Source organism: Onychomys torridus, chromosome 16, assembly GCF_903995425.1.
Source record: "Onychomys torridus chromosome 16, mOncTor1.1, whole genome shotgun sequence".
In the NCBI taxonomy this organism is placed as follows: Eukaryota; Metazoa; Chordata; class Mammalia; order Rodentia; family Cricetidae; genus Onychomys; species Onychomys torridus.
The window spans coordinates 11,907,716-11,933,457 of NC_050458.1; the positions used below are offsets into that span (position 1 = coordinate 11,907,716).

The following is a 25,742-nucleotide window of genomic DNA, read 5'->3' on the forward strand; positions in this document are numbered from 1 at the left end:
AACTTTCTTTTCTATCAGGTTCAGTGTAACTAGATTTATGCTGAGGTCTTCCATCTCCTTAGACTTGAGTTTGTGTAGGGTAATAAATATGAATCTATTTGTATTCTTCTATATGTAGATATCCAGTTATACCAGCACCATTTGTTGAAGATTTTTTATTTTTTTCCATTGTATAATTTGGGCTTTTTTTTTTTTTTTTTTTCAAAAATCAAGTGACCATAAGTGTTCAAATTTATGTCTAGGTCTTATAGATTTGATTCCATTCACCTACCTGTCTGTCTTCTATGCCAACACCATGTAGTTTTTACTAGTATAGTTCTGTAGTAGAGCTTGAAATCAGGGATGGTGATACCTCTGGAAGTTCTTTTATTTTACAGGATTGTTTTAGCTACCTTGTTTTTTTTTTTTTTTCCATATAAGGTTGTGTATTGTTCTTTCAAGCTCTGTAAGGAATTTTGTTGGGATTTTAATGAGCATTGTATTGAATCTGTAGAATGTTTTTGGTAAGATAGCCATTTCTATTATGCTAATCCAACTTATCCATGGGCATAGAAGATCTCTCCATCTTCTGACATCTCTAATTTTTTTCTTCAAAGACTTTAAATTCCTGTCATGCAGGCCTTTCATTTGCTTGCTTGGAGTTACATCTAGATATTTTATATTATTGGAGTCTATTATGAAGGGTGTTGATCCCCTGATTTCTTTCTCAGCCAGTTTATCATTTGTATATTGGAGGACTACTGATTTTTTTTTTTTTTTTTTTTTTTAGTTAATCTTGTATCCAGTCACTTGACTAAAGGTGTTTATCAAGTGTAGAAATTCTGTGGTAGAATTTTGCGATCACTTATGTATATTATCATGTCATCTGTGAATAATGATACTTTGACATCTTTCTTTTCATTGTGTATCCCTTGATCTCCTTTAGTTGTCTTATTACTCTAGCTAAGACTTTAAGTGCTATATTGAATAGATATGGGGAGAATGGACATGGACAGCCTTGTCTTGTTCCTGATTTTACTGGAATTGCTTTGAGTTTCTCTCCATTTAATTTGATGCTGACAATTGGCTTGCTATATATTACTTTTTATTATGTTTAGGTGTGTGTCTTGTATCCGTTTTCTCTCCAAGATTTTTTATCATCTAATGAGATGTGTACATTGTCTTTTTTTTCCTGAAGTTTCATTATATGGGAATTACATTGAAAGATTTTTGTACTTTGAACCATTCCTGCATCTCTGGGATGAAGCCTACTTGATCATTGTAGATGCTCTTTTTGATTTGCTCTTGATTTGGTTTGCTAGTATTTTATTGAGTATTTTTGTATCAATATTAATGAGAGAAGTTGGTTTGTAATTTAATTTGTTGAATCTTTGTGTGGCTTGGGGATTAGGGTGGCCTCATAGAAAAAATTTGGCAATGTTCCTTCTGTTTCTAGTTTGTGGAGTACTTTGAGTATTGGTGTTAGCTCTTCTTTGAACGTAAGATAGAATTCTGCATTAAAACCATCTGTCCCTTGGCTTTTTTTTGGGGGGGGGAGACTATTAATGACTGCTTCTGTTTCCTTAGCAGTTATAGGTATATTTAAATTGTTTATCTGATCTTTGATTTAATTTTGATAAATATTATCTATCAAGAAATTTGTCTCAAGCCTTGCCCTTCATTACTCCCACTGTCGTCCAGGTTGTTCATGTAGATCTTGTCCATTTCTCTGTCATTAGGCGATCCCTGTGTCTTTCCTAGGGTCCCGTTTTCTAGGTAGCCTCCCTGGAGTTGTGTAGCAGTCTAGTCATCTTTGTTTTACATCTAGTATCCTCCTGTGAGTGAGTACATACCATGTTTGTCTTTCTGAGTCTAGGTTACCTCATTCAGGATGATTTTTTCTAGATCCATCCATTTGCCTGCAAACCTCATGATGTCATTGTTTTTCTCTGCTGAGTAGTACTCCATTGTGTATATGTACCATATTTTCTTTATCCATTCTTCAGTTGAAGGGCATCTAGGTTGTTTCCAGGTTCTGGCTGTTACAAACATTGCTGATATGAACATAGCTGAGCAAATGCCCTTGTGGTATGATTGAGCAGGAGATCCCAGCTGGATCAAGAACAGAGAGGGAGAACAAGGAATAAAAGATCATGATAAATGATGACCACATGAGAACAGGAATAGGCAGAGTACTGGAGAGGTCCCCAGAAATTCACAATGATACATTCTCTGTAGACTGCTGGCAATGGTTGAGAGAAAGCCTGATCTAACCTAGTCTGGTGATCAGATGGCAAAACACCCTAAAGGTTGTGCTGGAACTCTCATCCAATAACTGATGGAAGTGGATGCAGAGATGCTCAGCCAGGCCCCAGGAGGAGCTCCAGGAGTCCAGTTGTCGAGAAAGAGGAGGGACTGTAAGAGCATGAATTGTTGAGACCAAGATTGGAGAGGCACAGGGACAAATAGCCAAACAAATGGAAGCACATGAATTATGAACCAAAGGCTGTGGAGCCCCCAGCTGGATCAGGCCCTCTGGATAAGTGAGGCAATTGAATAGCTTCAACTGTTTGGGAGGCATCCAGTCTGTGGGACAGGGACCTGTCCTTAGTGCATGAGCTGGCTGTTTGGAACCTTGGGCTTACACAGGGACACTTTGCTCAGCCTGGAAGGAGGGGACTGGACCTGCCTGTACTGAATCCACCAGGTTTAAATGAATCCCCAGGGGAGTCTTGGTGGAGGGGAGGGGATGGGGGTAAGGTGGGGGCAGGGGCAGGACGGGGGAGGACAGGGGAACCCATGGCTGATGTGTAAAATTAAAACACAAATATAATAAAGTAAAATTTAAAAAAATTGTCCATTTCTTTTAGACTTTCCAATTTTATGGAGTACATGTTTTTGAAGTATGACCTAATGAGTCCCTGGATTTTCCCCGAGTCTGTTATGTCCTCCTGATTTTGTTAACTTGGGGATATTCTCTCTCTCACTTTTAGTTAGTTTGTATAAGGGTTTATATATTTTGTTGATCTCAAAAAATCAACTCTTTGTTTCATTGATTCTTTGTGTTGTTCTGTTTGTTTCTATTTTATTGACTTCACCCCTCAGTTTGATTATTTTCTGCCATCTACTCCTCTTGGTGTGTTTACTTCTTTTTGTTCTGGAGCTTTCAGGTGTGTATTAAGTCACTAGTATGAGATCTCTCCACATTCTTTATGAATGCACTTATTGCTATGAACTTCCCTGCTAGCACAGTTTTCATTGTGTCCCTTAAGTTCGAGTATGTTGCGGATTCATTTTCATTGAATTCTAGGAAATCTTTAATTCCTTTCTTTATTTCTTTTTTTTGGCACAGTGGTAATGTAGTAGAGAGTTCTTCAGTTTCTATGAGTTTGTAGGCTTTCTGTTTGTCATTGTTGAAATCCAGCTTTAATCTATAGTGGTTTGATAAGCTACAGTGGGTTGTTTCAATTTGTTCTATCTGTTGGGACTTGCTTTGTGGGTGAGTATATAGTAGTTTTTGGAGAAGATTCCATGAGGTGCTGAGAAGAAGGTATATTCTTTTGTGTTTTGTTTAAATGTTCTATACATATCTGTTCGGCCCTTTTGAGTCATAATGTCTGTTAATTCCATTATTTCTCTGTTTAGTTTCTGTCTGGATGACCTATCCATTGGTGAGAATGGCATGTTGAAGTTTCCCAAATTTCATGTGTGGGATTTGATATGTGATTTACGCTTTAGCAATGTTTCTTTTACAAATGTGGGTGGCCTTGCATTTGACTGAGATGTCATCTTGGTGGATTTTTCCTTTGATGAATATGAAATGCCGTTCTTTATCTCTTTTGATTAATTTTGGTTTGAAGTTTATTTTGTTAGATATATTGAATACCAGCTTGCTTTTTAGGTCTGTTTGATTGGAAAATCTTTTTTCAATTCTTTACTCTGAGGTAATGGCTATCTTTGATGTTGAGGTGTGTTCCTTGTATGCAGCAGAATGAGTCTGGTTTTCGTATCTATTCCAATAGCCTGTGCCTTTTTATTGGGTTGAGTCCACTGATATTGAGAGATATTAATGACCAGTGATTGTTAATGCCTATTATTTTGTTGTTGTTGGTTGTGGTGCTAGTATTGTTTGTGTGTGTGTGTGTGTGTGTGTGTGTGTGTGTGTGTGTGTTTCCCTTTTTGGGGGTTTTGTTAGTGTGAGATTACCAAAGCCTGTTTTTTTATGGGTGTCGCTAACTTCCTTGGGTTGTAGTTTTCCTCCTAGTACCTTCTGTAGGGCTGAATTTATGGATAGATATTGTTTAAGTTTGACTTTCTCATGAAATACCTTGTTTTCTCCATCTATGGTGATTGAAAGTTTTGCTGGAAATAGTACTCTGGGCTGGCATCTGTGGCCTCTTAGAGTCTGCAAGACATCAATTCAGGCCCTTTTAAATTTTAGTGTCTCTGTTGAGAAGTTGGGTATAATTCTAATTGGTCTGTCTTTATATGTTACTTGGCCTTTTCTTTTGAGTATGCTTAATATTCCTTCTTTGTTCTGTACGTTTAGTGTTTTGATTTTCATGTGGTGTAGGTATTTTCTTTTCTGACCCAATCTATTTGGTGTTCTGTAAGCCTTTATAGGCATGTCCTTCTTTTTGTTGGCAAAATTTTCTTCTATGATTTTGTTAAATATATTCTCTAAGTGTTTAAGCTGGGATTCTTCCCCTTCTTCTATTCCTATTATTTTTAGATTTGGTCTTTTCATAGTGTCCCAGATTTCCTGGATGCTTTATGTTAGGAATATTTTAGATTTAGCATTTTCTTTAACTGATAAATCTATTTCCTCTACCATTTCTTCAGTGCCTGATATTTTCTCTTTGACCTCTATCATCTTCTTAAAATTATTTTTAACTTGTTTTCTTATGCTTCAGCTGCATTGGAAAGTTCGGGTCTTGCTGTCATAGAATAGCTGGTTTTTTTGTGGTGCCATATTGCCCTTTCTGTTACTGATTGTGTTCTTACACTGGCATTTAGGCATCTGGGTTTGAGATGGTTATAGATCTAGGTGTTGATTCCTGTGTTTGTCTTTGTTATATGGATGTTTTATTCCTTGGTTTCTGTTTCTTCTCTGGTCTTTCCATCTAAATGACCAAGAGTTCTGATGACTAGCAAGTCTTCACGTCCAGTAGGGTATATCCACCAGGGCTTTGGGGATTTTTAAAACCTCTGGGGTTTTGGGTGTCAATGTTGCCTGTGTGGTTCCAAGTATCTATTTGGCCTCTGTACCTCTGGGTACCTGTTTGGCTTCTGCGATTCTTAGTACAGCCTGGCCTCTGGTGTGGCAGAATTTTTCTGCTAGAGCTGGGCTTCCTAGATCTGGCCTAGCCTCTGGTAAAGCACATGTCTTCTTCTGAAGTTATAGGCCAGAATATGATTCCCAGATGAGGGGGTGCAGTCTGGAGTTGTTGGGTGGGCTTAAAGGGGTGTAGTGGGTGGTAGGTGGTGACTTACCCAGGGTCCCTAGGACCAGCCTGGCCTTGGTAAAGCTGCCAGTGCTGTGGGCTGGAGTCTTACCCTTTGTTCCTATTATTTAATGCAGTTCATTTATTCAGCTTTCTTCTCTACAGTGTAAGCTTGGCAACTCCCTTCTTCAAGTCTTGTTTTTCTCCTGTTAAATTTGGGAATTGAAGGGGGCATTACCTTGGAGAGGTCACTGTTAACATGTACTCTAGATCATTGCTTCTCAGTAACATATTCCTAGTCTCTTGCACCTGCCCACTTTTTGGTTTACAAAACTGCTTTTTTTTGTGTTAGATCACCTAGATGTGTTTTGCATTAGAATAAAGCACAGAGGGATGGATCCCCACCCTCACCCCCTGCTGAGTTTTTGATACATTAATTTGGGGAGTAAAAGAACATATTTATAACCAGCTGCCTGCTGCTGCTCCTGCTGTTGTTGTTTCTGATGTTGTTGTTATTGTTGTTGTTGATGATGATGATCAGGGAGAGCCGCTGATTTTCACAGTGTTACCCAAGATGAGAAGGTGATCATTGGCCCACTTACCTGCAGCTATTGTTTTTCGTGCCCCCTATTGGTTGCAGGGTTCACCTTTGCTCAGATAGTACTCAGAAGTCAAAGGCTATCTCTGGTGACCCTGGCTAGTCCATATGCTTTCTGAAGCTGGTAGCTGTGTGGACTGTAATCTAGAACCAGGTGAGATCAGCTAAGAAGCGCAAGAAGAAAGTTCTCCTAGACGTCATTTTGGACCATCTTCTATGCTTACCCGACTTGGACCTAATCTACTCCTGTTTTCACTGTGCTTTTGTCAGTTTCATTCTATGAAGTCAACCATTCTCCCCTGGTTCTGCAGAGGATGCAGGTGCAGGGGCACTGGCAGCAGCCTCTGGGAATTTGGCATCATGCCATGCATCCTGAAAGTTTTCAGCTTCAGTGTTTCCTATAAGAGCTCACCTCAGTTTTCAATATGTTGTCTTGTTTGCTTCATGCCTGTGACTGTACCTTATAGTTTGAAATTTTGATGCATGTGAGGCATAACAATTGCAGCCTAGGACAGTATTTCTCACATAACTACAGTCACCTCAGTTCTTTCCTCCTCTTTGACGTTTCTGCCAATGTTCCAGTGTTACCCATAGCGTTGGATACACTGTTTCCACTGCTGTGAAACAGTTATTAGTGACTTCTTTCCCAATTGTCCTTCCCTTTTTAAAAAATCCTCCAGTATTTGAAAGCGTTAATGTGGCTTCCAGAAGTGCTTGGTGTTCTGGAAGAACCAGGCTCCTTGTGTCTGATTCATTTTCTGTGTGGGAGGTGTGCAGTTCTAACCTTGTCACTGACAGGAAAGTTCAGACTCATCTCAAACTGCAGAGAAGTCTGTCCTTGCAGCTTTCTGGAACTGAAGCATAGCAGTCAGGCAATGATTATATATGCTTCTCTGTCAGCACACTGGTGCTTGATGGTACCAGGCCTGCCTCGGATTGGGGAACTTGCAATTTCTTTTCTTCATCCAGACTGTCTTAAACAGATAAGGTGATTTTAGTTTTTAGATACATCAATAGCAATTTGGTAAGCAGCATCTGAAAATAGTTTAATGAGTCATCACAGGAGGAAAGGAAGGAAAGTTTGGTTTTTAAAGGAGGGTGCTGGTTGATGAAGGATGCCAGCTTCTCCTGTAGGTCAGGCATCCACCACACTGGAGGGAAGCACATCACACGTTACTTTTCTGTTCCTGTTTGTCTTTGCATATGGTGTGGTTTCAGATTTTACTTACTCTCTCTCCCTCATGTCCAGCTGTCTTTTCCAACTGCCTGCTCTGCCAAGCGACAGATATTGGGACAAATAGAAATTGTAGAGACAAGAACCCTAAGTGGAATTCCTCACAGGATTTCACAATCATGTAAGGGCTGGTTTTCCTAAACAATCTGTATGAGTCAAAACAATTAAAATGACAAAGAAGGATATTAACATTCATTTAAGCCAGGCTCCTACCCACAAGCAAAATTCACCTGTGATGTACAAATGGGGATAATTTCTGCTTGAATTCTGTCCATAGTTGGAAGATCTTTATCCCATCAGAGAGCTCATCTATTCTTAGAGAGTTATAATGAAATATTTTACTGGATACACTTATGGACATCTGTAATCCAGACACTCAGGAGGCAGAAGTATCATTAATTCAAGGCCAGACTGGGATATATACAAGATTCTGTCTTTAAAAGAATCCCATTTTTTAATCTTTTTTCAATTAATTGACTTCTTTGGAAATCAAAGTATACCATTATGTGAAATTTCTTTGTGTTATAATTAGAGAGATATATATTCTCAACATCTTATTCTAGAGCTTATTCAGTTGATGAAATATGGTGCCATCATTTATGAGAGTTACATTTAAATTGGTCATTTTATTAGATTCTGTCATAGGCTATGTGTCTTTAATAGGAATATAGTTTGTAAAAACAGACAAGCTTATCATTTCCACAAGACTGAATGCATGATTGCAGCATGAATCTTGTCAACGAAATTGAGGAAAACAAATAAGAAAAAATGTTTCAACATACTATACAGAGAACAAAAGGTAGTGATGGGCTTGAGGTTTTTCATACCTCTTATAGATACAACTGGCTGACCACACCAAACTCACCTCCAACATCTGGGCATCATCTGTAATTTGAAAGATTACTTAAAAAAGAACTCTTCTAGTTCTAACTTTATACAGAAAATTGTTTTGATAATTTTGATCATTTTATTGAACAAATTTATCTTTTTAACAGAAAATAATTATTTAGTATTTAATGTTATTTCTTATTCAAGCTATCTAGAGTCAGTATAGCAATCCTCTGAAGATATAAGCCCTATGGGCCTACAAAGATGGTTCAGTGGGTAAAAATGATTGTTGAACATGCATGATGGACCTGAGTTCAACTTCCCAGAACTCATATAAAGCTGGACGCATAGAGTAAGTGCCCATAATCTTAGTGTTATTCCTGGGGAGACAGAGACAGGAGACTCTCTGGAAGATCATGGGTGTATGAAGCAGAAAAATAGCAAAATGACCCTGTTTGAAACAATTTGGAAAACAAAGAACTAATACCTGAGTGTGTCCATTGATCTTCACACACTTACTATGGCATATGAGCCCCTGCATTCACAGCCATGAAGGCATGAGTGCACATGTACACACACAGTATGTTACATACTTTGTATTTGGTCTTTTTATATGAACTTTAAATTTTAAGTGACCAAATTTACATATAAAATGTACAAAGGCACACACTATACACACGATTCCTTCAGTGGTTAATATACTTCCATTTTTTTTTTCTGCTTTTGTCAAGTGAGTATCCATAAAGAATACATTTTTCAGTCTTGCCCATTTGGGTCTTAGTTTCATACTATTATGTTTTCTAGGTTCTATAGATGGCTGCGTTTGCCCAACATTATGTTTGTGGGATATGTCCATAAGGATGGGGGTAATGTGGCTGCTCATTTATGTTTACAATGTAGTGCATGTATATATTGTAATCAATTCAATTCACTGTTGATACACCATTAGATTATTTCTAGTTTTGGAGTTTTTGTTTGTTTTCCTTTCATCTATTACAGACAATGCTGCTAGGGACATTTTTTCTGTTGTCAAATGGTTTGCAGAGGCAAGAGCTCTCTTCTGTGTGAGTCCAAACCTGAAGGTGCTGCATAGTAAGGTATGTGAGTTTTCAACAGTAGGGGGTCAAGCCCCTAGCATCCTGAAATAGATGATATCATAACATATCCCCTCGCTCTCTACCTAAGCACATAGTTCGTTTTGTCAGGTGTTTCACATGTTACAGCTGGATGATACATCTTGTACTTCATGGTGTTTTTAATTTGCAAATTCAGTTACTAAAAATCTGTACATTTCCAATTATTTGGTAACCAGCTATCCCCTCTTCCTCCTCCCCTCTCCTCCTCCTCCTCCTCTTCCTCCTTCTCTTCTCGTTGGGACAGGATCTCAAGTAGCTCAGGATTGCCTCAAGCTCACTATATAGTGGAACCAGACCTTAAACATCTGGTTCTTTTGCCTCTGAATTCTAACTACTGGGATTACAGACTTGCAACACTGTATTTGACTGAAGATTGAATTTTTTTCAGATTATTTATTATATATATATTTATTTATTGTGTATTTTATTTTGTGTATATGGATGTTTTGCCTGCATATATGTCTCTGTGAATCACAGGTGTGCATATATATAGTGCTCATGGAGGCCCATCAGATCCTGTGGGACTGGACTTACAGATGGTTGTAAGTTTCCATGTGGATGGTGGGAATAGAACCCAGGTCCTCTGAAGAGCAGCCAGTGCTTTTAAATACTGAGCCATATCTCCAGCCTGCTCCCCAATTAATGTTCTTGATGTTGGGATTTATCTTTTAAATATTATGAATATATTTTGCTAACAGAATTTTTACTATATTAATATTTTAGTAAAACATATTCTTGGTTTTAGTGTAATAAAATTTATCAACATTTTGCCTCTAGTCAGTATATTTGTAATATTGGAACCTGTTTATAAATGTCTTCTTCACCCTGAAGGCATGCAAGATATTCTTTTCAAAAATTTTTGAAAATGCTTATTGGTTTGCCTTCAATTACAAATGGTTGCAAAAGTCATATGTATTACATATGGAAAAATGAAAATATTAAACATTAAAAGAAAATAGCCACTGCTTTTTTTCTAAACAAGATATTTGACATTTGTGGATAGGAGGAGATGTTTCTGTATGTTGTTTAAAATGCACAGAAATTACACTGTATTATAAATTATAACATATGTATGAGGTTTCCAGACATTGAAACATTTTTTTCTTTTAAATTTTATTTTATATATTGTCATTGTGTATGTGTGTATGATATGTGTGTGGGGATGTACCTGTGCCCCCATGCATATGTTTGGGATAGAAGACAACTCTGACCTTAGTGTAGGAGGCCAGCCTTGACCTGTCGAAGGGTTCTTAGGGGAGGAGTGAGGAATGAGGAAGTATTAGATACAAATATAGACAGAGACAAGAAAGACAAAGACACAGGATAGTAGCATGAGTCTTAAAGGGTCTTATTAATAAAACAAACCTTGGGCCAGGTGGTGGGGTGAACGCTGGAAGATCAGAGAAGCAAAACAAGCTACAGGTTCCTCACCTTGCCAATTCCTCAGCTGATGATCCTGTTTCATCAGATTGGAAACCTCTGAGTCCTCTGCCAAATGGATCTCAGCTGAACTGTTGCTCAAAAGCCTAAAGATTTAACTAGCTCTAGTTCCTGGTTTTCGTATCTTAAATACCTTTCTGCCATCACATCCTGTGAGTAAAGGCATGTGAGTCACCATGCCTGACTTTTTCCAGTGTGTACTTGAACTCACAGAGATCCAGGTGGATTTCTGCCTCCAGAAGGCTAGGATTAAAGGTGTGAGTGCCACCATTTTCTGGCCTCTGTATCTAGTGGCTGTTCTGTTCTCTGACCCCAGATAAGTTTATTAGGGTGCACAATATTTTAGGGGACACAACATCACCACACAGGATAGCTTTGGGAGGGCCCTGAGTCAATACCCAGTCACCCTGACTTTATTCATAATGGGCTTTTTTAGTCAAAAGACCTCCCCCTTCCAAGGTCAAAGTTTAAAGTATCAACAGTGTAGACCATTCAAAATACCCTGTATACCTGCCTTTGGACAAATCATCCTATTATGCAGCCCTGCTGGGCAGAGCAAACTTAGACTTTCTGACCTTGAGCAAAGCCTTACTAGGCAGCCTCTTTTGGCCCCCACACATTAGTTCCTTCTTTCTAACCCTAGTGAATTCTGGGGATCAAAGTTGGGCTCCCAAGCTTGTATGTCAAGTGATTTTACCCACTGAGTGATTTCTCTTGCCTGGGTCCAGACTGTTTTTTGTGTTTCTGTAGTGCTAGAGAATGGTATTTTCAAATAATCAGAGTCGTGTCTCTGAAGTTTCCAGAACATTTAGACATCCCAAAGTCAGGTACACACTTTGTGCAGCCATAATGAAATCCAGAACACTGGACAACGATTAATTTTAATCTTTCTATTAAGGTGACAATAAATGTTCTTTCCTTAGGACAGTAAATGGGCCCTTCTAGTTTCATGGAAGCATGAATGGAAGAGTTGGGTATGGTATTATCATTTGTTGTTATATCCAAGAAAACTTTGCCTAACTCAGCATGACATATATTTTTCTCCACAACTTTATTCACATAGTTTTAAAGTTTCAGTTCTTACAGTGAGTCTGTGATCCATTTTGATTCTTTATGTGAGTATCTAAAGAATGGGGTCTAGCTCATTCTTGGGAAAGTGGATATCCAGTTAGTCCAGGACCATTTGTTGAAACAATGGTTCTTCACTGATATATCTGACATTCTTGTTGAAATAAGTGGATTTTAACTGTAAGTGTTTATTTCTTCACTTTCTTTTTCAGTAATTAGTTTGTTACAAGCTTGAAAATAGTAATTGTAAGCCCACTCAGTTTTTAGTTTCTCTTCCTCCTTCTCTTGAGGGGTGGGGAGTATATATTGGAGATCAAAGTCAAGCATTTGCCATGCCAGGTAAGTATAGCTACCCCTTTCATGTGAATAGTAGTATATGCTCTAGAATTCTCACAGAAACGTTAGAAAGGATTTTAAAATGGATGGTATTGAATCTATAGATGAATTTGGTGATTATTTCCCTTTTATAATATTAAACCTTATGATTAGTAAATATTAGTAATTAGTAATAGAATTAATTATTTAATTCATCTCAACAATGTTTTGTAACTTTTAGAGTTTAAATCTGTACTTCTGTTAAATCTTTTCATAATTTATTTTGTTGCATATTTATTAGAGGCAGAAGTACTTGGCTTTTCTTTCTCTTCCTTCCTTTCTTTCTTCCTTCTCCCTTCCTTCTCTCTCTCTCTCTCTCTCTCTCTTTCTTTCTTTCTTTCTTTCTGCCTGTCTGTCTGTCTGTCTTTCTTAACAGAGTCTCTCAATGTCACACAGGCTGTCCTTGAACAGATGTAGGTTACCATGCTTGGTATAAATAGAATATTTTACTAACTTCATCTTTGTATTTTTTCATTTTTAGTTTATGTAAGGATAATTGATTCTCTAAGACAAGTTCTCACCATGTAGCCCAGGTTAGCCTTGAAGTCACTATATTCACCAGGCTGGTCTCAGTCTCTTAGTTGTCTCGACCCAGCTTCCTTAGTATTGGAATTATAGGTGTGCATCATATTGCCTGGCTGTGTAATACTTTTCTAACTTAACTTCTGTTTTCTGTCCATCTTGCTGTCTTTCTGTTGTCTGGGTCATTTCTGAGTCTGCCTTACCTATCCAAGTAAGCACCCTGAGTCAGATCTCCTGTGAACCAAGCTTATGCCAATTATGTAGAACTAATATGGGGGCCTAGGTTAAGTACTGTATTTAAAAGGCATTGGGAGCCTTATGGCTGAAATTCAGACCTAGGAAGCCAGAGGCTGAGCAGACATACACTCTAGGAGTTCAGCTTACTGGGGAGTTCAAAGGTGGGATCTTACAGTCTCATTTAGATTCTTTTCATTGAAGGGGATTAATTTTATTCATTTTATAATGAAGACCCTAGGATCTCACAAACTTTAGATCAGGAAACATCAGCTTTGGGGAATTATTATTGCCCATGAATTCATTAGGAACAGCTGTGTCCCATCACCTCCTGTTAGTAAGCCTGCTGGGAAATGTTTTCTAAAGCTTGCAAAGGAGAATCAGGCATAACCATTAGTATGAGAGCTATGTGGTGCAGGAGCCAGATCTGCTTCACATCCACTCAGGCAAAGTGAGAAATTCTCAGTAATTATTTGGTTTGGAAATAATTGTGAGAAATTATAGTTTGGCTCCATGAATTTACGACAGTACTTTTGTGTACTATATAGATGAGAAAATCAATGGCTGCATGATCAACAGTCTCCTTATTATACTGTTGTTTGCAGAACTTAGCAGAAAAAGCAGTATTTGTAAGTATTTTTTTTTCAGCTTTCTTAAAACTGAGAAATTAGATTAAAGCTGATGCATTTTCTACCTTCTCTGGACATGTACAATTTTCCTAAATTAAATGAGAAACCCTTGTGTTTAGAAAACTTCCTTTCATTGCTGTGAGTTAGTATTTTAGCTATAGCTTCTCTACTTTCCTAACAGGGGCTTATTTAGGTAAATTCTTCAAATGCCTTAAAAATGTTTTCCTTTCTCATAGTTTGATAAGATAATTTCTCTTTAGACAAATTGTGTGTGAGGGGATGAGGAAGGTAAAGAGATGGAGGAAGGAGGGGAGATATTAATCTCTTCTAGGTTGTAGAACTGTCTTCTCTAGATATTTGCATGGTAGGTTTTCTCTCCCTTCCTTCAGTCAGCTTAGAATGGAGAAAAACCATGTGAGCCCTTATTTCGAAGGATGTGCTGCTCTGGACATTTGCCAGGATCTGGTGCTGCTGATTCAATTTCTGTCCTCTTTGTTGTTTCCCTGCAAAATTGTTTTCTCTTATGCTGTCCACATCTCTCTTTACTTTCACCTTCTCCCATTTTAGTCAGAGACACAAGACCTTCCCTGTGCTGCCCTGGCTCTATCCTTCTGTGTGGATAGTATAATACATGCGTTCAATCAACCCAGTGTACTTGACATCCAAAGCTATTTATATTTAGTACTCAGTTGAAATGCTGTCTAGTTAGCTACTTTTTGTAATTTGGGGGATTGGATGTAGGGCCTTGCACATGATAGGTGAGAACTGAGCTGTGTACCCAGTTACTTGTTATTCTGAGTCAGGACTCTGCTAAACTAGCCAGGATGGCCAGGGCTGATTGATAACCATATACACATCAGGCTCCAGGGAAGCTGAAATCACAGGTGTGTATCCTCAGCCCAGCCCACATAGCTTTAGATTTAGAACATATGTTTAATTATTAGTTTTTTTTCTATGCCAGTCATTCAAAAGTAATATTTTTAAATTACATAAATTAAGGAGTTTCAGTTGAATGTCTGTTAAACAAAGTGTTACAGGTTTTTTTTTTTTTGGGGGGGGGACTTATCAATATCTTTAAATGTCCATGTTATATATTAGATTTGGAATATATAGTCATATTATTTTATATTCCACTGTTTTTTTCAAGTAATCCTTCTTTCTCTAAGTCTATATAATTATACTTTTCTAAACCCGATTTCCTTCATATATGCATGCACATGAGCAATTCATTGATCTTAGATTGTTTAGGTTAATTTATTTTTTATTTCATTAATTTTTTTACTTATTTTAATACAGACCACAGTTTCTCCTACCTCCTCTCCTCCAGTTTCTTCCCCTGCAACATCTGTCCCCCTCTCTAACCTCTCATGGGCTTGAACAAAGCATGGCACATGAAGTTAAGGGAGGACTGAGCTCCTCCCCCTGCATAAAAGCTGGGGAGGGTAATCCAGCATGGGGAACAGGTTCCCAAAAGCCAGCTCAAGCGCTAGGGACAAGTCCTGATGTCACTGCTAAGAATCTTACAAACAGCCCAAGGTACACAACTGTCACATACGTGCAGAGGGCCTAGGTCAGTCCCATGCAGTCTCATGAGTCCATGAGCTCCCATGTGCTCAGGTCAGCTGTCTCTGTGGGTTCCCCCATCATGACCTTGATTCCCCTGGCTTATACAATTCCATTTCCCTTTCTTCAGGAGTACTCCCAGAGCTCAGCCCAGTGCTTGGTTGAGGATCTCTGTATCTGCTTCCATCAGTTACTGGATAAAGGCTCTCTGATGATAATTAGAGTAGTCACCAACCTGATTATAATAGATGGCCAGTTCAGGTACCCACTCCACTATTGCTAGGAGTCTTAACTGGGGTCATCCTTGAAGATTCCTGGGAGTTTTCCTGGTGCCAGGTGTCTTACTAGACCCAAAATGTTCCTCCTATCAAAACGTCTCCCACTCCATTGTCTCCCCAATCCACTTCCTGCTCCTAGCCTGCCCAACCCATATCCTCAAAGTCCCATCCTCCCCATCAACTACCAGGTTAACTATTTCCCTTTCCCAGGGAAATTCATGCATCCCTTTTAAGGCTCTGTTTGTTTTCTAGCCTCTCTGGGCTTGTGGATTGTAGGTTGGCTATCCTGTACTTTACTCCTAATATCCACTTATGAGTGAGCACATACCATGTTTCTTTTTCTGGGTGGGGGTTACCTTACTCAGGATGATTTTTTTTTCTAGTTCCATCCATTTTCCTGCAAATTTTATAATACCATTGGTTTGTTACAATGGGGTAATAGTCTGTTGTGTAAATTTTTAATAGTCTGTTGTGTAAATTTTTTCACATTTTCCCTGTCCATTCTTCAGCTGAGGGGCATCTAGGTTGTTCTCAGGTTCAGGATCTCTATCTATCTCAGATTGTTTTGATTTGCATTTCCCTGATGACTAAGGAGGTTGAACAGTTCTTTAGGTGTATTTCAGCCATTTGAGATTCTTCTGTTGAGAATTCTCAGTTTAGATCTGTACCTCACATTTTAAATGGAACTATTTGGTATTTTGATGTGTAGCTTCTTGAGTTCTTTATATATGTTGCAGATCAGCCCTCTATCAGATGTGGGATTGATAAAGATCTTTTCCCATTCTATAAGCTGCTGTTTTGTCTTATTGACAGTTCCCTTTGCCTTACAGAAGCTTTTCAGTTTCAGAAGGTCCCATTTATTAATTATTGATCTCAGTGTCTGTATTACTGGTGTTATACTTAGAAAGTGGTCTCCTCTGCCAATATGTTCAAGGCTACTTCCCACTTTCTCTTCAGTGTAACTGATTTTATGTTGAGGTCTTTGATCCACTTGGATTTAAGTTTTGTGGAGGGCAATAGATATGTATCTATTTGCGTTCTTTTACATACAGCTGATAGACAGCAATGACAGCCAGTTATGCCAGCACTATTTCTTGAAGATCCTTTCTTTTTCCATTGTATATTTGTATATTTGGCTTCTTTGTCAAAAATCAGATGTTCACAGGTGTGTGGATTTATGTCAGGGTCTTAGATTTGGTTCCATTTATCTACAAGTCTGTTTTTAATGTCAAAACCAAGCTGTTCTCTATAGTAGAGCTTGAACACAGGGATGGTGATACTTCTAGAAATTCCTTTATTGTACAGGATTGTTTTTAGCTATCTTGGGTTCTTTATTTTTCCACATGAAGTTGAGTATTGTTCTTTTGAGGTCTGTGAAGAATAGTTTTGGGATTTTGATGGGGATTGCAATGTGTAGATTGCTTTTGGTAAGATTGCCATTTTTACTATGTTAATCCTACCTACCCATGAACAAGGGATAAATTTCCACTTTCTGATTTCTTCTTCTTTAATGACTTAAAGTTCTTGTCATACAAGTCTTTCATGTGTTTGGTTAGAATTATCCTAAGATATTTTATGTTATTTGAGACTATTGTAAAGGGTGTTGTTTCTCTGATTTTTTTCTCAGCCTGTTTATCGTTTATATATAGGAGGGCTACTTTATTATTTTTTTTAATTTATCTTATATACTGCCACATTACTGAAGGTGTGAAGGTGTTTTTCAGCTGTAGGAGTGCCCTGCTAGAATTTTTGGGGTCACTTATGTAAACTATCACATCATCTTCAAATAGCCAAAGTTTGACTTCTTCCTTTCCAATTTGTATCCCCTTGATCTACTTTTGATATCTTATTGCTCTGGCTAGAACTTTAAGTACTATATTGAATAGATATGGAGTGAGTGGACAGCTTTGTCTTGCTCCTGATTTTAGTGGAATCACTTTGAGTTTCTCTCCACTTAATTTGATGTTGGCAATTGGCTTGCTGTACATTGCTTTTATTGTTTAGACATGTCCCTTGCATCCCTAATCTCTCTAAGACTTTTATCATGAAGGGGTGTTGGGTTTTGTTAAAGGATTTTTCAGCATCTGATGAGATGATCATGTGTTTTTTTTAATTTCAGTTTGTTTATATGGTGTATTACATTGACAGATATTCATATGTTGAACTATCCCTGAATCTCTGGGTTGAAGCCCACTTGATCATGATAAATGATCTTTTTCATGTGTTTTTGAATCCAGTTTGCAAGTATTTTATTGAGTATTTTTGCATCAATGTTCATAAGGGAGATTGATCTGTAATTCCCCTTCTTTGATGCATCTTTGTGTGGTTTGGGTATCAGGGTATCTGTAGCCTCATAAAAATAATTTGGTAATGTTCCTTCTGTTTCTATTGTGTGGAACAATTTGAGGAGTATTGGTATTAGATTTTCTTTGAAATTCTGGTAGAATTCTTCACTGAACCAATCTGGCCCTGGGCTTGCCCACCCGCCCGCCTGCCCTCCCTCTCTCCCTCCCTCCCACCCCTCTCTTTCTTTCTTTCTTTCTTTCTTTTTTTTTTTTTTGGGTTGGAAGATTTTAATGACTGCTTCTATTTACTTAGGGGTTATAGGTCTATATAAATTTTTTATCTGGTCTTGATTTAATTTTGGTATATAGTGCCTATCAAGAAATTTGTCCATTTCTTTCAGACTTCTAATTTTGTGGAGTACAAGTTTTTGAAGTATGACCTAACGATTCTCTGAATTTCCACAACATCTGTTGTTATGTTCCCCCCTTTCATCTTATTTTGTTAATTTGGAAAGTCTGTCTCTGCTTTTAGGTTAGTTTGGATAATGGTTTGTCTATCTTACTGATTTTCTCAAAGAACCAATTATTTGTTTCATTGATTCTTTGTATTGTTTTCTTTGTTTCTATTTTCTTGATTTCAACCTGAGTTTGAGTATGTTCTGACCTCTACCTCTCCTGAGTGAGTTTGCTTCTTTTTGTTTTAGAACTTTCAGGTGTGCTGTTAAGTTCCTAGTGTGAGATTTCTCTAACTTCTTTATAAGTTGCTATGTGCTATGAAACTTTCCTCTTAGCACTGCTTTTATAGTGTCCCATAAGTTTGGGTATGTGGTGTATTCATTTTCATTGAAATCTAGGAAATCTTTAATTTCTTTCTTTATTCCTTCCTTGACCCAGTGATAATTCAGTTGAGAGTTATTGAGTTCCCCTGAATTTGTAGGTTTGTAGGCTTTATGAAGTTTGTGTTGTTGTTTAATTCTAACCTTAAACAATGGTGATCTGACAAAATACAGGGGGCTATTCCAATTTTTTTTTGGATCTGTTGAGATTTGGTTTGTGACCAATTATGTGGTCATTTGTAGAGAAGGTTCCATGAGGTGCTTTTATGTTTAGGAGAAATTTTCTGTAGATGTCTATTAAGTACATTTGAGTCATAACATCTGTTAGTTTCTCTGTTAAGTTTTTGTTTGGCAGACCTGCCCATTGATAAGAGTGGGGTGTTCAAGTCTCCCTCTATTAGTATGTGTGATCTGTGTTATTTAAGTTTTGGTAATGTTTCTTTTACAAACGTGGGTGCCCTTGTATTTGGGGCATAAATGTTCAGAACTGAGACTTCATTTTGATGGATTTTTTCTGTGATGAATATGAAATATTCCTCTCAATCTCTTTTGATTAATTTTAGTTTGAAGTCTATTTTGTTAGATATCAGGATAGCAACACCAGCTTGCTTCTTAGGTCTATTTGATTGGAAAACCTTTTCCCAACCCTTTACTTTGAGGTAATGCCTGCCTGTGAATTTGAGGTTTGTTTCTTATATGCAGCAGGAGCAGGATGGCTCCTGTGTTCATATGTGTTTTGTTAGTCTATTTTTATAGGAAAATTGAGTCCATTGATATAAAAGGATATTAATGGTCAATAGTTGTTAATTCCTGTTATTTTTTGGTTTAGTTGTTGTTGGTAGTGTGTGTGTGTTTCCCTTCTTTGGGACCTGCTGGTGTGAGATTTTCTATTGCCTGTTTTTATAGGTCCACATAACTTCCTTGGGTTAGAATTTTCCTTCTAGTATTTTTGTAGGGCTAGATTTGTGGATAGGTATTGTTTAAAGTCTGGTTTTGTCATGGAATATCTTGTTTTCTCTGTCTATGGTGATTGAAACTTTTGCTGGGTATAGTATTCTGAGCTGGCATTCATAATCTCTTAGTGTCTGCAAAACGTCTGTCCAGGACTTTCTGGCTTTCACAGTCTTCATTGAAAAATCGGGTATAATTCTCATAGGTATGCCTTTATATATTACTTGGCCTTTTTCCTTTGAAGCTCTTAATATTCTTTGTTTATTCTGTATGTTTAGTGTTTTGATTATTATATTGTGAGGAGATCTTTTTCTTCTGGTCCAGTCTATTTGGTGTTCTGTAAGCTTCTTGTACCCTGATAGGCATGTCCTTCTTTAGGTAGGAAAAATTTTCTTCTATGATTTTGTTGAGTATATTTTCTGTGCTTTTGAGCTGGAATTCTTTTCCTTCTTCTATCCCTATTATTTTTAGGTTTGGTCTTTTCATGGTGTCTCAGATTTCCTGGATGTTTTGTGTTAAGAATCTATTAGATCTAAATTTTTCTTTGACTGATGAATCTGTTTCCTCTGTAGTATCTTTAACAATTGAGATTCTCTTTTTCATCTCTTGTATTCTGCTATAGATGCTTGCATCTATATATTTCCTATTTGCTTACCCAGATTTTCTGTTTCCAGAATTCTCTCAGCTTGTGTTTTCTTTAATCCCCATATTTCAATTTTCAAGTCTTGAACTGTTTCCTCCACCTGTTTGATTGTTTTTATTTTATTTTATTTTATTTTCTTGGCTTTCTTGACTTTCTTTAAGGGACATATTGATTTCTCCCATTTTTTGTTGGTCTTTTCCTCAATTTCTTTAGGGGGATTTTTCCTTTCTTCTTTCAGGGCCTCTATTATCTTCATAAAGTTATTCTTAAGGTCACTTTCTTCTGTTTCATCTGTGTTGGGATGTTCAGGTCTTACTGTTGTAGAGTCACTAGGTTCTGGTGGTGTCATATTGCTCTCTATATTGTTGAATGTGTTCTTACATTGTGTTTACCCATCTGTTCTTCCAACTTGTGTAGCTGATACTTGTGCCCATAGACCCTGGTGATGGTGTGGGAGAGGGCTGTGCAGTGGCAGGATGCTGTGGTCAGTGGGGTTGGGTGGTGGTGTGGGTCTTGTGGGGACAGAGTCTAGTAGGTTGCGGTGATGGTGGGGCGACCTATCTGCAGGTCTCTCACCTGCTGTCTGGCTCCTGGGGCCTGCCTGTTTAGGTTAATTTCAATGTATGTACTCCAGAGTTTCCTTTATTAGAGCTATATTTGGAAGGAACCCCTTATTCACATAGGTTTGACTGTTGATAGGAATGAATTCTGAGGAAATAAACTTATGAACAGGGTTGCTAAGTAAAGAACACAAAACTAAATATTTTTATTAGTGAGAGAAGAAAAGTACCCCCTCCAACTTCATTGTTCTCATTGACATTATTTTCAGTCTTTTTGGGTGAACACTAATAGCTTGTTTTAATCTTTTCTCAGGAAACACTGTAAGCACCACTCAAAAAGAACCCAGCCTCATGGAGAGAAACCAGGAAGAAACCCCGAAGGCCAGACTCCTCTACCAGGAAGTCTGCTTGGCAGCTCAGCGACTCGATTTCTTCCTTCAAAAAGGAAATGCCCACAAAGAAGTGTTCAAGCCACACATCCTGGCTCTCAGAGAGATGGTTCAGCAAGCCTGTATTAGACTCATGTTCCTACATCCGGTGGTTTATGGTAGGAAGGCTGAAGAGCTCCTATGGAGGAAAATATACTCTGATGTTGTCATGCTGCTCATGAAGACCAATAAGAAACAAATGGACACTTTCCAACACTGGGGAGGGCCCCTGCAGGCTCACCTGAAGGCTGGCCTCAGGTTCTATGAGCATCTCTTCCTATTCCTTCAGGGTCATTATGAGCTGAGGTTACAGAGCTACATAGACTGGCCTCACAGCGCCATCCACTTGATTGGCTGTAAGAAAGTGGGACCCACATCAGCAGAAGAGGCTTCCTGGGCCCGCATGGCCTGTCATCGCTGCCTGCTCTACCTGGGGGACTTGTTTCGCTATCAGCATGAATTCCTAGACCTGGCCACCAAGAACTTGGCAGAGAGATGCTATTACAGAGCCTTGTCAGTGGCCCCGCATATGGGAATGCCCTTCAACCAACTGGGCGCTCTTGTGGGGAGTAAATATTACGACCTCGAAGCCACCTACTTCTATCAGCGCTGTCTTCATTCTGAAGTGCCTTTTAAAGGAGCAGCTTGGAACCTCAAGCGGCTCTATGATCATGCCGGGAAGAGGTACAGTTGTCTGAAGAGGTACCAGGGAAGGAAACTGTCTCATAGCCAGAGGCAGTGTTGGGACAACAGAAGGCTTCTGGTTAGCTTCCTCTACCTGCAGAGTCTCTTGCAGCCTAAGAGGAAATTCAAAGCCGCAAGGCTGATAGCCCTGTGCCAACTGGTTCTCGAAGACTTTCGTCTCTGTCTTTCCTATCGGCCTTGTCAATCTGGCCTATGCCAAGCTTCCACAGAAGAGAAACCTCCTAAAGGGTATCTGTTTCTCCCGGACTTCCTCATCTTCCACATGGTGGCTCTTTGCCTCATGAATGTGCACAGCCTGAGGAAATCAGGCTCAAAACAGCAAAAACCAGCTGTCATCTTTACCTTGACTCTTTTCTCTCATCTAGTACAACATGTGAACACGCGGATCCAGGCTGAGCTGCAGAGGAGGAAGCTGAATCCAGAAGAGGTTTCTTCCAGTGATGGATGCTGGGAGAAAGAACCTGGAAAGCAACATCAAGATTTTCCATCTCCCGGGCTCCAGAACAGCAACTTTCAGAAAAGCCATGGGTGGTCTGGTATTTCTAGGGAGAGTGAGGCTGGTTTTCATTCTGATTATGACTCAGATGAGACAGAGGAAGAGGAAAACACATCCTTAAGTTCCCAGGTCCAATCAGACACAAGCAGTGAAGCATCCCACTCAGACACTACAGATGAAGAAGGGACTGGCTCCTTGAGCTCAGATGCAATTCAGAAGAGCAGAGGTACATCCAAACCTAAAGCTGCCCATTCTAGAAACAAACTGAAGACGTACATACCTCCCGACAGTCTCCTTGATCTCTTGAAAACAACTCTATCTTCTAGCCTGCCAGCTCCTTTGAGCCAAAAACTCCAAGGGAAACATGGCCTGCCCTTGGCGCCTGTCTTTAGTCACAACGTTCTGACACCTCAGTCTGAGCCAAGTCCTGCTGTCAGCAGTTCTTTGTGCACTGAGGGTGAGATGAGCAGCTTTCCTGATACAGAGTTCTATATGGACTCCTCTTGGGAGCAGAAGCCCTCCATTTCCCAGAACAACAATCTCCAGACCACTCAATGGAAACTGGACATTCTTTCTGCAGAGGGACTGTTGCCTACCATCAAGGTGATCCTGAGCTGGCTCCGCAGCAATCACAGCCTCCTCCTGTCACATTGGAGGAGTGTATTTAGCTTGTGGGACCACCTCTGTGTGCTGCTGAACCTGTTGCCCTCAGTGGGAGACCTTCAGCATCCAGGCCTTGGTCTGTCTCACCATCTCCAGGAGTTACTGCAGAGCTGTCGATGGCCACACACTCCCAAGTACCTCCAGCTCCCTGAGGACATTGCCATGTTCCAGCAGCCTCCTCCTCAAGTGTCTCAGGGTAGGGTAGGCTTAGGGCAGGATCCACCTCCACTCACCAACCAGGAAGAAGTTATCGTCCGTATCTGTTTCTTCAGAAATTTTGGTCACTTTGCAACTAGACTCCCTGGACAGTTCTTGAGCTTTGATTCTAAGCTGGGTGTCTTTGTGAGCAGTACCCTTGAAAGGTCAGAAGATCCACCTCAGCAACTTCCAAGAACGGCTGCACGAATCAGGTTTTCCAAAGACATAGTCCAGCTTTGGCTTCAGAGGGAAGTAGCACTGCTAGAGAAGACCCTCCGAGGTCCCCAGACTCGGTCCGTGTTGACCCCTTACCTCTTCCCTGACCCCAGGGCCCTCTGTGAGCATCTTTCAGTGATACAGAAACTAGCCACTAGCGCTAAGTTTTTTCTTATCATACCTAAGGTTGTAGTTGACACACTGTACATCCTAAAGTGGGAGGATCGCAGAGCCTTGGCCGCCATCACTTTCCTAGAGGATGAGTTAAAGAGAAGGAACCAGTACATTCTCTGCCAGTCCTTTGTGTCCAAGAGGTTGGTGAGGCCCAGGATGACTAGACAAGACTCCGATGCCTGGGACCTCTACAATATTCTTGAGTTCTGCAAAAGTCTGCTGGACTCATCCAGGCCAGGAATATTGGATCCCAGTAGCATGGTGACTATCATTACTGGTGTCTGTTTGGATCATCCTAGGAATTTCTCATACCCACTGCAGTTGGTACTGGGGATGGCAACGGAAGCTGGTGTGGAAATCAAGAACATCCTGAACTTCCACAAAGAATGGAAAGTGATCAGCTGACCTGTTCACATCTTCCTGTCCCTTGTCCTTCAGCGCTTATCACTCCAATTCAGTGTGTTTCTTTGTCATAAGCACCTAATGCTGAGGTAGGCAGTGTGTACTTGAGTATTTGTATCTACCTTAGGTAGAATGTAGTGTGTCAGCTTTCAGAGGCCTTCCTGTGACCTTCGTGGCCGTCTTAGCTCTGTATTACGCTTCCTCGGATATGAAGCTCAAGATTAACTCATTGTTAAGTGATCTTATGGCAAAGCAGCAAATTCAGACATCACTTCAGTGTCCAAATACAGCTTCGTGGATGATCTGTGATTTACTTAGCTCTGTTTTGTGACAAACAACTTTTATGTATATTGTTTTGTTATGGTGGGCCAGGTCTGCTATTGAAGGCATGTCTCTGCCATCTATTAAACTCAATAAATATAAAGTTAAAATTTCATGATGCTGGTAGTGAACTTTATTGATATTCCTGGTTATGTCTAAGAAAGCATGATTGAAATAGCCCCCAGGATTGGAAGATTCCATTCTTCCTTGGGTAAGTTGGGAATGCCTATCACATGGTACAATATTAGCCTTTTGACCTACACCTGTTGAAAGATTTTCAACTTTTATTTTTGTGGAGTTATTCTTTGCTTTTTCCTGGCTCCAAGATATCTTTTGGGAGTTGTTCTCAATCTTCTGCATCACATGGAATCAACTGGAGTATGTAGACGAACTTCTAAAGTGTCTTACTAAATAAGAAACACAGAGCCAGATATAGGGGTGAAAGCCTTAGTGATCAGGGAAATAGTGATAGCCACCAACCTTACCTCTCCAGCTCTGCATCTACCAAAAAGGGCTACTTCCTGTCTTATCCATGCCTTTATTGCCTTGCTGTTCTGCCCTCTCATCGGTTCTTACCCCAGCTACCTTACTTCCTTGACCCTGCCAGTCTGTACAGACCTCCAGGACTCTATGGTTGGTACTGGGGATACACACTTGGCTGTTCCCTAATGTATCCTTGAACACACAGAGACCCTGCCTGCCACGTGATCAGATTAAGGGCATGTGCTACCATTGCCTGACTTCTATGTTTACTAAAATGGCTTGCTGTTTTCTCTCATCTCCAGGCATGCTTTATTTATTGACATACATATTAAGTATCACCACAAGTATATTCTTTCAGGATTCCACATGATGGAGGTATTCCTTCCCTCTGTCCTATGACCTCCTTATACACGCAGCCTCCATCCAGTTGGTCCCCACACATGCAGATAATGCTCACACTTCTTCCTCACTTCTGCATTTTAATCCTATTTCTTTGTAATTCAGTCTCTCAGTCAAACTTTCAGTTCTTCCACCATCTCAAGTTTTAAACTGCTTTCACATTTTATTACTTCCATTAGAAAAATTTTTAGCAAATTAAAAACAAACTCAAGTAACATCTCACTTGACTGTCCCATTTCTTATATTTTATTTATATTCTCATGCTTCCCCTGAATACATAGCTTTTTAAAAATTCTATAATTAATATTGGATAAGGGTCTTTTATGTGTGTGTGCATGTTTGTGTGTGAGGAGGGTGTGCACGCCTGTGCCGTAGCACATATTTGGGGGTCAGGGGATAACCTCGGGTGTTGGTCCTTATCTTCAACTTTAAGACAGGGTCTTTTGTTATTTGCCACAGCATACCTCAGGCTAACTGACCTGTAAACCCCCAGAGCATCTCCCTTCTCTCTTCTCAGGTCATGGGCTGTTGCATGTGATTTTAAATGCACTCAGCAGATCCAATATTTGGTCCTTATCATTGAAATCAAGTGCTTTAACTATCAAAACTTCTCTCCAACCCCAGATAAGCATCTTTTTAGCCTACTTCAAATTA

At 39.3% G+C, this 25,742-nt stretch overlaps 1 protein-coding gene across 1 annotated transcript in view; it reads left to right on the forward strand.

Moving 5' to 3' along the window:
* Positions 1-24,321, forward strand: part of LOC118597235 (protein SMG5-like) — a 45,867-nt gene extending 21,546 nt beyond the window's left edge. The window contains exons 2-3 of the mRNA XM_036208611.1: positions 9,083-9,180; positions 20,917-24,321. Coding sequence (XP_036064504.1) covers positions 20,955-23,888 — 2,934 coding nt within the window. The 5' untranslated portion in view covers positions 9,083-9,180; positions 20,917-20,954 and the 3' untranslated portion in view covers positions 23,889-24,321. The remainder of the gene's footprint in view (positions 1-9,082; positions 9,181-20,916) is intronic.
* The last annotated feature ends 1,421 nt before the right edge of the window (positions 24,322-25,742 follow it).